Genomic DNA, 12,737 nt, shown 5'->3' with positions numbered 1-12,737 from the left:
ATCTGTTCTTGATGGGAAAAGTCACAACCAGTAGAAAATTGGTCAACATGTGTTAGGGGCCAAAGCTTCCCTTCATCAGGGATCAAACTTGCTTGTTGGAAGCTACTGGCAACACCGTACAGCCGCTAGAATCCACTTTCTTGTGTCTTTTAAAGAATCTTGTCTGGCAGGTAACACTAAAGTTATCAAGTAGAACATATCTGGATTTAAATTGATGGGAATTGATCACTATGTGCTCTATTAGAGGTCCAGACATCCTTTTATTCATGATAGCAAAGTCAAACCCAGTAGATGTCCATCCCAACACATTAAGGCAAAGCACAAGCTTGTTACAAATCCTAGAAGAACTGTGCTGTAACCTTCGAATAAAACCTTTTTAGTAGACATAATGGCGCTGTGCTTTTAACCACTTGCTTACTGGGCACTTAAACCCCCCTCAGTCCCAGACCAATTTTCAGCTTTCAGCGCTGATGCACTTTGAGTGACAATTACGCGGTCATACAACACTGTACCCAAATGAATTTTTATCATTTTTTTCCCACAAATAGAGCTTTCTTTTGGTGGTATTTAGTTACAGCTCGGAGTTTTATTTTTTGCTAAACAAACAAAAAAAGATGCAAAAAAAAAAATCATGTTTTAATAGTTTGTTATAAAATTTTGCAAACGGGTCATTTTTCTCCTTCATTGAAGTGCGCTGATTAGGCGGCACTGATGGGCTGCATTGGTGGGCACTGATGGGCTGCATTGGTGGGCACTGATGGGCTGCATTGGTGGGCACTGATGGGCTGCACCGGTGGACACTGATGGGCTGCACCGGTGGACACTGATGGGCTGCACCGGTGGACACTGATGGGCTGCACCGGTGGACACTGATGGGCTGCACCGGTGGACACTGATGGGCTGCACCGGTGGACACTGATGGGCTGCACCGGTGGACACTGATGGGCTGCACCGGTGGACACTGATGGGCTGCACCGGTGGACACTGATGGGCTGCACCGGTGGACACTGATGGGCTGCACCGGTGGACACTGATGGGCTGCACCGGTGGACACTGATGGGCTGCACCGGTGGACACTGATGGGCTGCACCGGTGGACACTGATGGGCTGCACCGGTGGACACTGATGGGCTGCACCGGTGGACACTGATGGGCTGCACCGGTGGGCGGCACTGGGGTGCAGCACCTTTGAGGCACTGTGGGGGGCACTATGGGCACTGACGGGGGGCACTTACTTTTGCTTTTATTTTACTTCAGGATGGCACTGCGGGAGGCAGGTGGGCACAGGCAGGTGGCAGGTGGTCCCTTGTATTGATGGCCGTGATCGGGACTGATGTCCCGATCACGGCCGCCGGTGATCGGCTTTTTTTTTCTCTCCTCGCGCTGTCAGCGCGAGGAGGAATAATAGCCAATTACCGGCTCCGTTCTATCACATGATCAGCTGTCATTGGCTGACAGCTGATCACGTGATAAGGGGTCGGGATCGACCCCTTACACGGATCGGTGATCAGGCGAGTCTCACGGACTCGCCAATCACAGCGCGCCCCTCAGGGGGCGCGCAGGCCGCTCGTAACCGGGACGACGTCAATAGACGTAGTCCCGGAAATGTAGGTCCGCGCTAATGCCGTCATTTGGCAATAGCGCGGATCTGAAGTGGTTAATAAGCAAGCTTGTTTCCTACTGGTTGTAACTTTACTATAAAGGATATATGGAGTTCTGACTAATTGTGCCTGATTGCTTCCATTTGCCTGCAAAACTGACAATCATGGCAAGACCTAGTGTACTGCATATGACTTGTCTGCTTGCTGTCGGAAGGTAAATTATCTACATGTAGTTCTAGGTAACCTATGAATGATGGCATAATCTGTGTACACGGCAACAATTAAACTCTAGACAAATGGGTATCTGGGTTCTTCTGTACTTTCTGATTGTTGGCTGTTGCCTCCAAGCACAACAATGTGACAGACCCCATGGTCCATGTAGATTTTTAGAAGATGATCCCATTTTTATTTTTTTTTTAATAATTTTTTGTTCTCTTGAATGCTTCCCTTGCTCAGTAGTATGCTGAGGCTTGGCCAGAAGTTGTTCTTCCTTCGTGCTAATGCCAATATTGTTAATGTGTTAACCCCTTTTTAAGCATGGCAGTTGGGAGCCATTCCTTTTATGGTAGCCAATGCTCAGTGTTGTGTCATGAGTAGGGGTGCAATGGATCAAAAAAAACTCACGGATCATTTTTCGCATCGGCAAAAACCTGTGAAAATTCAACCACCATATAGCCCCCACTGTAGTATTGGCTGGGTATGGCAGCTTCCACCCGATCTCTCCCCCCTCCACTGTACAGAGGGGAGAGGGCGTCGGAGCGATCACATTGTAAACGCCTGGGTGCAGAATGACCGCCGCTTCGGAGCTAGGCCGAAGCCGCAGCCTTTCCTAAGGCCGAGATTGCGGCATGTTCTGATCCAAGCGGGGTGACCCATTCGTATCACGGATCGGTGACTATCCGTTGCACCCCTAGTCATGAGAAGTCCATCCCCATTTACGATTTCTTGGTATTGGTGGTGGCAGTATTGGCTTGAAGTGTGTCCTGCATGTTGACATCCACTCTTGGCTTACTACTTTGCCCTCCCTTTCTCTCCCCCCCCCCCCCTTTCGTTTTTAGATTGCAACACGTAAAGCTTATGGCATGGCTCTTGCTAAACTTGGACATGCCAGCAGCCGGGTCATCGCTCTGGATGGGGACACCAAAAACTCCACCTTCTCTGAGATGTTCAAGAATGAGCATCCTGACCGTTTTATAGAGTGCTACATCGCTGAACAGAATATGGTAAGAAACCTTCATTATATTGATGTATTGTCGTCATTGGATTTTTAATAATGGGGGAGGGGGAGTGCATATCTTTTTCAAAGGAGTTTAATTTTTGTTTGGAACTCTATTTGGAATTAAACTTTACCTTGCAGGCTAGACTAAAAACAAATCCAGATGTTTAAATGGGCTATCAGGTTGACAATTGTACAGAATACTGGATTTGTGGAAGTAATTGTTATCTCTGTTACAGGTTAGTGTGGCAATGGGCTGTGCCACACGCAAACGCACTGTTGCCTTTGCCAGCACATTTGCTGCCTTCCTCTCCAGAGCGTATGACCACATTCGTATGGGTGCCATTTCTCAGTCCAATGTTAACCTGTGTGGCTCACACTGTGGAGTTTCTATTGGTGAGTTGTCTTTCTAACTTAATGCCTTGGGTATCTTGACCTGACTGCTTTCGCTTTATTTATTTTCTCTCAGAAGAAAAAAAAAACATTTGTTTTACTGATCTCCCCTGCAGAACCTAAAGACTGCGTTCACACCTGAGCCTTTCAGAGTTGGGTGTTTTACTGTTTGGTGGCAATGTAAAAGGCATAAAAATGCCTGTAATCTGCCCCAAAGAAGTGTATGTGCATGTGTTTCTGGGTGGTGTTCAGGCGTTTAGCTTCAGGTGACAAAACGGTCAGATGTGAACAGGTGCCCTTGAAATTAATGGGATATTCCATGTTGGTTTTTTGGGAGTTTGAGCTAAAAAAGCTCAGGTGGGAATGTAGCCTAAAACCTAGAGCATTGTTGCCGCGCCCCCCCCCCCCCCCTGCACTTTTCTATTGACTTGTCATCCCCTTTTGAAGGCCTGAGATGATTCTGCAGTGGCATTTGAGTCCAGGTCCCAGCATCTTAACTAGGAGAATCTGCCAGTGAAGCCTTCATGCTTCCACTGCACATATATGAGCTGTGCTCTTTGCATGGTCTTGCTGTCTCCTGGGACCTGTGATGTGTCCCAGAAGGCTGAGGGGAAGAGTGCACCCCCCTTTTGGCCAATATATTGGCACATAGGTGCTGCTTTCTCCTGGCTGGAGACAGGTGTTTAAGATAGTTGCAGTGTGTGTGGCATTATGGGTAACTGCAATGTGGTGCTATAAAGGTTTCTAATAGGGGTGCACTGACTGGAAATTTTGTTACCGAAAAATAGAGGATGCACTAGGCTAAAAACCAATACTGAAGGTGCATTTAAAGTGTGTGGTATATGTATATATTTAACTTTTTAAGCAATATTAAATTAATATGAATTTATTGGCACTTGGGTCAAGGAAAAAAATGTATTCTCTAATCGTCTCTTGTATAATGTCTGCAATCTCTTAAACACTGCTAATTGTAAAATTTCCATTTGGTGCATCTGTAGCAGATGTGATCCAAGAGATCAATGCAGCTTTACCAGTGCCCATCATATGCAGCATGCCTGTGCCCGCATTGGCAGCGATCTCCGTGTCACAGCTGGATTTGAATTGCCCGGGCTGCGGTAACTGTCTTGCCTCCTGTAATCATGTCATGCTGATTCAGTGTGCTGTCTATCACAGGAGGCAGGACATTGTTACTATGGCTGGGCAATTCAGCTCCGTAACACAGGGAGATTGAGGAGAGGTGGAGGACTGGGTGCGCTAGGATGACACTCCCGCAAGGGGCAGACCATGCCCCCTTTCAGTGTATAATTTTTTTTTCCCCCTGATGCCCCAGGTTTCATGTGCCATGTGTAAAGATCAGAGGAGATCTCAGGTGAGCAGGCATAGCCAGGGGAAGGTGCAGGTGTAGCTCCCTCTCCAGATATCGGAGCTCAGGTACTCCCCACTCCCCTCTGCAGCAGAGGATGGATAGTGGTTGTGGCAATGAGCTCCCCCCTTTGTGGATGACTAGCTGCCGGGGATTCCCAGTTGTACTGCATTCTTCTGGACGCTTGCTTTTCCTGCCAGCCACTCTCATCCTGCTCCATCCCCAGGTTCTCTTCCTCCTGCACTACCAGTTGCTTTCCCCACAATGGCGTTGTCCTGTAGCCTGCCCTGTAATGGCAGCTGAAGCACCTGTCACTGACATAAGCCCAGGTGCCAGGATGCAACTTCTAGTTTACATTTCAAGTCCAAAACGAAACCATTGTGCAGATTGGAATGATTACAAATGTTTTTTGTATGGTCAGGTGAGGACGGTCCTTCTCAGATGGCTTTGGAGGATATTGCCATGTTCCGTGCCATCCCATCCTGTACAGTCTTCTATCCCAGTGATGGTGTGTCCACAGAATATGCAGTCGCTCTGGCTGCCAACACTCCAGTAAGTGTCCTATTCAGTAATGCATTATTGTGCATAGCAGTTATTTTAAAGTGGCTGTAAAGTGTCCACAATAAACTCCCATGATAGGTTCTCTAATGGGGGGTGTGTGTGGCAGGGGAGCTTGCTGGATAAAGCCTTTGTCTATTCTGGCACTCCTCTCCTACATTTTTTTTTTCTTTTTTTTTTTTTTTTGTGGTGGTGGAATATTAATGTTGGGGCTGCAACTAACGATTATTTTCATAATCGATTAATCGGCCGACTTATTTTTTCTATTAATCAGATATAAAATGAAAAAGGGGATATATAATATATATATACTTCTCCCCCCCCCCCCCCCCCAGTATAGATGACACATTCCTCCCCTCTCACATGGTGTCAGTGCTCCCCCTCCTCTGTCTTGGGTTTTCTCACCCCTTCATGGTGACAGCAGCTCCTCCTTGGTGTGGGGCGGTGTCTCAGTCCGGACCCGCCACACGTGACTCGGCCCACTCCTCCAAATGGAGCGAAGGGCACCCCGAAGCCAGGAGATGGATGCACGCATGTGCAGAGCACAACCTCCAATCACGTCAGTGATGGAAAGCGGCCCGGCGAGGGCTTAACGCTCCTGTGCTCTGCGGCGGGTCTATCAGAAGGCTGCTGGGTGGGGGGGGGGGAGGAGGAGCCGAAGGCAGCGCAGGCGCGTTGCTGGCAGGACGTCATCTGGGTGGAGAATGCAAGCAGGCGTAGCTGCGTGGTCATGGACGTGGTGCATGCGTAGGACACGGGAGGATACACAGGATTCTAACAGACCAGCAGGGGGGAAGGTACAGACTAGGGGTGCAACGGATCAAAAAACTCACAGATCGGATCGTTCCTCGCATCCGAGTCACGGATCGGATCAATTTTCGGATCGGCAAAAAATAACACTATCCCCGCCCCCCCCACAGCCACATTGTTTATTTAAATAAAATGTATAACACTATCTCCCCCCAATAAAATGCAGCTTATTAAAAGCATAAAAACATAGTCAGCATATCACTGATTTGCGCCAAGCTCACCACTGATCAAAGTTCCTCCAAACAGACCGCCGTGATGAGTCCCGGAATGCCTATTGGCGCAAATGTTCAGTGATATGCTATGTGGAGAGATAGTGTTGTGCCTTTTTTATTTAAATCAACAATGTGGCTGTGCCAAGCAAGTGGAAAGGCATAGATAGGATTAGATAATAACTAACTACTATCTAATAGATGTTGGTTATTAGGTTAGATTAGGTAATAAATGTAGTGGTACCTGCATAAAAGTAGTTTTGAATGAGGGCAGGCAAGGCATCCAGTGTGACTCCTCCAGAATTCCTTCACTTGGGCTGACACAGGCTGAACGCCGCGCTGGGGGTGATGTTGGTGTGCAGCTCGCCGTCGGGTGTACCAAGATGGCCGCCAGCTCCGGAGCTAGGCTGAAGCCGCGTCCTTTCCTAAGGCCGTGGCCCGCTCCACGGATCACATGGTGTGGACCAACTAATCGATAATGAAAATCGTTGACAACGATTTTCATTATCGATTAATCGTTTCAGCCCTAATTGTTTTAAAAAATAAAATGGTAAAACTTTTTCACGTTAAGTCACGCTTTAAAATTGCGCACACTCGGAATGACGCCAAACTTCAGTACTTAATCTCCCTAGGCGACACTTTAAAATTTTTTGCAGGTTACATGTTTAGCGTTAGAGGTCTAGCTAGAATTGTTGCTTGCACTCTAAAGCACATGGCAACGTGCCACATGTGTGGTTTGAACAGCGTTTAAATATATGTGAAAGACTAATGTGTACATTAGCTTCTGAGCATAAACCACCAGGGGCGTCTTACACTTTATTATTTTTATTTATTATATATCACTTTTTTATTCCTATTACAAGGAACATCCCTTGTAATAGGAATAGTGGATGACAGATCCTCTTTATGGAGAGATGCAGGGTTAAGACCCCACATCTCTCCTCCAGGCTGGAAAGCATGAGTCTCATGCTTGGCAGCCACAATCGCAGCCTTGTTTACATCTGCAACCAGGACGTGACGTCATAACATCACACCTCCGACCATAGAGATGACTGTCGCCTCACTGCTCATCTGGTGGCAGCTGATTCTTTCTCTGGGGAGGGTGGGTGTGTTGCCCTCCCATCACCGGTAAGAACGATCAAGCAGTGGAACTGCTGCTATGATGCACAGAATCGCCGGCAGAAAAAGATGTCTAAATGATGCCTGTAGCTGCAGGCATCTTTCAGATATTCCCACTGATAGTTCAGGATGTCATATGATGTCCTTGGGCGGGAAGTGTTTAATACTAATTTCTGACCAGCCCCTGTTTCTTTCTTTTTATATTTTAGGGTATATGTTTTATTAGAACCAGTAGACCGGATACTGCGATCATCTACTCTCCCGAGGAAAAGTTTGAAATTGGGCAAGCAAAGGTAATAAGTCTTAAGATGTTGGCTTTGAATTTATAATTCACAATTTTAGAATGTGTTGTGTTCAATTTTTTATTATTTTTTAAATGGTACTATCTTGTCTTTTTCCAAGGTTGTACGTCAGAGCGATTCAGACAGGGTGACGGTGATCGGAGCGGGGGTCACGCTGCATGAGGCGCTGACTGCTGCAGATGAGCTCGCCAAACAAGGTTAGTCTGTCTTTATTTTATGTGCTTTTTTTTTTTTTTTTTTTTTTTTTTTTTTATTGCAACCTTTGATTACCACCGTAATTCTAGGCATGGTGAGATGAGCATTTAACTAAGCAAGGCCTAGACCTCAACTGTATGAGTACATGCCAGCGATCTTGTTAATCAATTAAACAAATATGATTAGTGCACTAATTGATATGAGAAACACAGTGCTCTTTTATGCATAGGTAAGTTACTGTGTAACACTACCTCAAATGCCATCAACAAAACAATTCCTGTGCTCCAATGCGGTGTTCATATATGTCAAATGGATACTCATCAATCATACATCTGATGGAAACAGAATAAAATGAGCCAAGTCCTATGGGTTAAACCTCCAATGACTGCGATCAGGGGTCACACATAATATACACATTTTCTCGATCTCTGTGGTTCTCAGTCCCATATGTGTGATCCAAATCACCCTGCGGCGAACAAAACTGTCAGTTTCAGTTACAATAATGTCCAGCTTCTCAGGGTGTGCCTTATTCCTCAACCCTTTCTCCTTGGCTCCTAATTTACATAAATGGAGAGAGAAACACACAATGGCGTGCACAGTAAACTAAAGGCTAGGTATAAGCACAACGATACACTCAAACACCCAGTCTTGTGCAAAAAGTCAGGCTCACTCCTCGCCTCTCCGTGTATGCCAACACCTGGCTGACATCACTGGCTCCTCCTCCCAGGGAGTAATACATCTGTTTATGTAGTGTATTATGCTTTGCTCGAAGCCTCTAATGGTCTCAATCTTCTTTTTTTTTTTTTTTTTTTTTTTTCTTTCCCCCCCCCTTTTAGGCATCAATATCAGAGTGATTGATCCATTCACCATTAAACCTCTGGATGTCGCTACCATTATATCCAGTGGCAGAGCTACAGGTGGTCATATCATTACTGTAGAGGATCATTACAAAGAAGGTAAAAGATCTGTCCAACTGGATTTATGTGCCAGCTATTTTTGGTTTCAGTAGATGGAATATGGTACCTCTGTGGCATTTGCATGTTAAACCCTAAATACAGGTGTCATATGGTGTAAAAAGTGAACTTTGCCTTCAGAGCAATTTATCTGAAATGGTTTATGAAGCTGCTTAATATGTCAAGTCCTTTAAGGTGACGCTTTGTGTCATTGACAATGTCTGCTTGTTTGGCCATCCTTGCTGCAAGACCTGCCAGCACTAAACGGGGATTACAATGTATTTTATTTAAACCATTTTTTCCCACTCTTGTTTGGCAACACTTTGCATTTGGCAGGGACAAGCAGCAGATCTGAGCTTGAGATGCATGGTGGCTGTAGCTTCCTAGTTGTACATGACCTTCTTCTTTAACAGTGACTTCATTTCCCTCTTTATTTCAGGGGGCATTGGAGATGCAGTGGCCTCAGCCTTGGCCGGAGAGCCCGGATTCATCGTTCAGAGTCTGGCAGTCAAAGGGGTTCCTCGTAGTGGAAAGCCTACAGAGTTGTTAGAAATGTTCGGCATCAGTTCCAAATGCATTGTTGAAGCAGTAAAGTCGACCTTTGCAAATTAATGAGGCTGGTAGTGTTACAGAATGTTGCAGAGTAGAAAAGTAGAGCAGCTGATTAATTGTTTACGGAAACCTGTACCGAAAATTACAAAGGCCATCATTGCTGACCTTCATAAAATACTAACTGCCTGGCTGTTGTGATAAGCCAAGTGGCTACTGGCAGTAAAAATGCAAATGAAGAAAAGCAGAATGACCTGAGATTTCAACAGACATACTAGTCACTGACTCCAAGTACTGAAGGAGAGGCATAATGGGTAGCTACCGTTTTTGGAAGGGCAGGTTGGCAGTAGCGGCCTTAATACTATTACAAGTTACTGTTGGCATAGTTTGATGCCATTTGTTCACTAGACTTAACATTACTGTACTACCTCAGTGTAACCATAACGGTGTACTGACCCCCTCTACAGTTCATTCCATGATTTGTCTTTTCTGTTTCTGCCTCTGAGCACTTAATAAAGACTAATTTGTTGTGTTTAAACTATAGAAAATGGTCTATGTCCTTTTTATTTTTTTGGCTAGAGGCTTTGACACTTCTATAAAGCCTTAATGTCAAACCATGTTTGTTTTTTGGTCCAAAGGGGGTGTGGGATTAAATTTCTTAAAGGGAATATGTCCTACAGACAGGCCGTGGGTTTGTTTTTGAATGAAATACTTATATAGCGCACAATGCGAACTGAGTCGCCTCTAGGCCAAAGGCAAGTACACTGCAAATGCACTTGCTACAGAGCTTATTAAATGAGGCAAAGCTTCACTTTGCAAAAAATACTCAATCGCATGCAAATAAATGCACATAAACAGCATTTATGCTTGTACATGATTTGATGATAAAGCAGCAGAGCTTCTCCTCAGATCTAGAGCAATTGCAATGTGGGGTTGATTTACTAAAACTGGAGTGAGCAATATCTGAGGCTGGGTATGGTTGGCAATCAACTTTGAACTTCAGCTTGGTTAAGCTTTGACCAAAAAAACAAACAGCAAGCCGATTGGTTTTTAGGCAGAGCTGTAACATATTATGCACCCTTCAATTTTAGTAAATGAACTCCAGTATATTTGCCTTTAATAAATTAACCTCCCTGCGTCATTTATGAGAACTTTAATGTTATGTAGTGCTGAAGGGGTTTCCCCTCCACTGATGGTGGATCAGTCTAATAAAAAATAAAAAACTCATCTGAAAAGCTCCCTTCTGAGAACTAAAGGTAACAAATTATTATTTTTATTTTTTATTTGATGGTGTATGGGAGGATTATAACCATAGGTGGTGTGCGCACCCCCATCACAGGACACAGAGCAGCCATAATTACTTAATGGGTTATATGCCACCTGGCAAATCAAGACAGGAAATCCTCTCTATATAAACCTGTCCCCATATCAGGGTCTTGAAGTTAATAGTACCAGATTTAAATTCATGACTGTCTTACAGAAGCAACCTTTTTGAGCATATTCTGCTGGTTAACAATTCAGCTAAGAGGGTGTTGGAGTTGGCAGCGCTTTCTTGTAGCATTTTGTTTTTCATAATTTTTCCTACACCAAGACTTTTATTTATTTATTTATTTTTTTCTAGTTCCACAGAGGAAACGTTACATTCTCTAGATGCAGTACAGGCAGTCGAGGTCCATTTGAAAATGTCAGCTCAGATTCATTGGCCTGATTCCTTATTTGTGCTGCTGGAAGGTCCCCCGAAAGGGGCAGGCACCAAGCTCAACTATTGATCAGGCATATGGTGGGGGTGTGTGTTTGTTTTTTGCATTATAGCAAAAAACTTTTATTGGTTGCATACAGCCATCCACTTTTACCATACATTATACAGAAATGGACCAGATTCGTGCCAACATTGGCCACAGTACACACAAAGTGAGCAATGCACATTATATTATAACTTTCATAAAACCGAAAGAAAGGGAAAATGTGCATATCAATACTGAGGGTGAATTTGTATAATCAAAAGCCTGTCCATGGTCAGATCTGCTGGGACAAGCCCAGGTACATCTAACATGGGTCCCAGAGTTTTTCTTATTTGCCTGAGCACCCCCTTTGCTGGTAAATGAGCTTTTCCATTTGGATGGTGTCTGCCACAGCAACCCTTCTGCTCTTTAACCACTTCAGCTCCGGACCAATAAACACCTTAAGGACCAAAGGTCTTTTTGCAATTTCGCACTGCGCTGCTTTAACTGGTAATTGCGCGGTCATGCAATATTGCACCCAAACGAAATTTGCGTCCTTTTCTTCCCACAAATAGAGCTTTCTTTTGATGGTATTTGATTGCCTCTGCGATTTTTTTTTTTTTTTTTTTTTTTTTTTTTTTTTTTTTTTTTTTTTTTTGCGATATAAATGGAAAAAGAGCGAAAATTTTGAAAAAAAGATATTTTCTTCTTTTTGTTATAAGAAAAATCGAATAAACTAAATTTTAGTCATACATTGAGGGCAAAATTTATTCAGCCACATGTCTTTAGTAAAAAAAATGTCAAGCGTATATTTTTTGGTTTGCGCAAAAGTTATAGCGTCTACAAACTAGAGTACATTTTCTGGAATTTACACAGCTTTTAATTTATGACTGCCGATCTCATTTCTTGAGATGCTAAAATGGCAGGGCAGTACAAATCCCCCCCAAATGACCCCATTTTGGAAAGTAGACACCCCAAGGAAATTGCTGATGGGTATGTTGAGCCCATTGAATATTTATTTTTTTTGTCCTAAGGGATTGAATAATGACAAAAAAAAAAAAATATATATTTTTTTTACAAAAAGTTGTCACTAAATGATATATTGCTCACACATGCCATGGTTATATGTGGAATTGCACCCCAAAATATATTCCGCTACTTCTCCCGAGTATGGCGATACCACGTGTGTGGGACTTTTTGGGAGTCTAGTCGCGCACGGCACCCCGAAAACCAATCACCACCTTCAGGATTTCTAAGGGTGCAAATTTTTGATTTAACTCCTCACTACCTATCACAGTTTCGAAGGCCATAAAATGCCAAAATAGCACAAAACCCCCCCAAATGACCCCATTTTGGAAAGTATACACCCCAAGCTATTTACTGAGAGGCATGTTGAGTCCATGGAATATTTTATATTTTGCCAAAAGTTGCGGGAATATTACAAACTTTTTTTTTTTTTTGCACAAAGTTGTCACTAAATGATATATTGCTCACACATGCTATGGGCAGAAGTCAAATTACACCCCAAAATAAATTCTGCTGCTTCTCCCGAGTACAGGGATACCACATGTGGGGGACTTTTTGGGAGCCTAGCCACGTACGGGACCCCGAAAACCAAGCACTGCCTTCCGGATTTGAATATAAAATGCTATAAAAAAACAAACTAACCAGAGTCACCCGTAACACTTATACGGTGATCAGTGGTGAAAGGGTTAACTAGGGGCAATCAGGTGGTTCAAATTTTTATTA

General features: G+C 44.1%; 1 protein-coding gene across 1 annotated transcript in view; it reads left to right on the top strand.

Moving 5' to 3' along the window:
- Positions 1 to 9,815, top strand: part of LOC143980794 (transketolase-like protein 2) — a 29,232-nt gene extending 19,417 nt beyond the window's left edge. The window contains exons 8-14 of the mRNA XM_077479028.1: positions 2,659 to 2,823; positions 3,056 to 3,212; positions 4,994 to 5,124; positions 7,478 to 7,561; positions 7,671 to 7,767; positions 8,602 to 8,721; positions 9,158 to 9,815. Coding sequence (XP_077335154.1) covers positions 2,659 to 2,823; positions 3,056 to 3,212; positions 4,994 to 5,124; positions 7,478 to 7,561; positions 7,671 to 7,767; positions 8,602 to 8,721; positions 9,158 to 9,330 — 927 coding nt within the window. The 3' untranslated portion in view covers positions 9,331 to 9,815. The remainder of the gene's footprint in view (positions 1 to 2,658; positions 2,824 to 3,055; positions 3,213 to 4,993; positions 5,125 to 7,477; positions 7,562 to 7,670; positions 7,768 to 8,601; positions 8,722 to 9,157) is intronic.
- Positions 9,816 to 12,737: the final 2,922 nt, after the last annotated feature.

This window comes from Lithobates pipiens, unplaced genomic scaffold (genome assembly GCF_037356315.1).
Source record: "Lithobates pipiens isolate NorthernLeopardFrog02 unplaced genomic scaffold, aLitPip1_a1.2 Scaffold_1, whole genome shotgun sequence".
NCBI lineage: Eukaryota > Metazoa > Chordata > Amphibia > Anura > Ranidae > Lithobates > Lithobates pipiens.
Note: the sequence above shows the minus strand (reverse complement) of the source record. Positions and strands in the feature narration are given on the sequence as shown.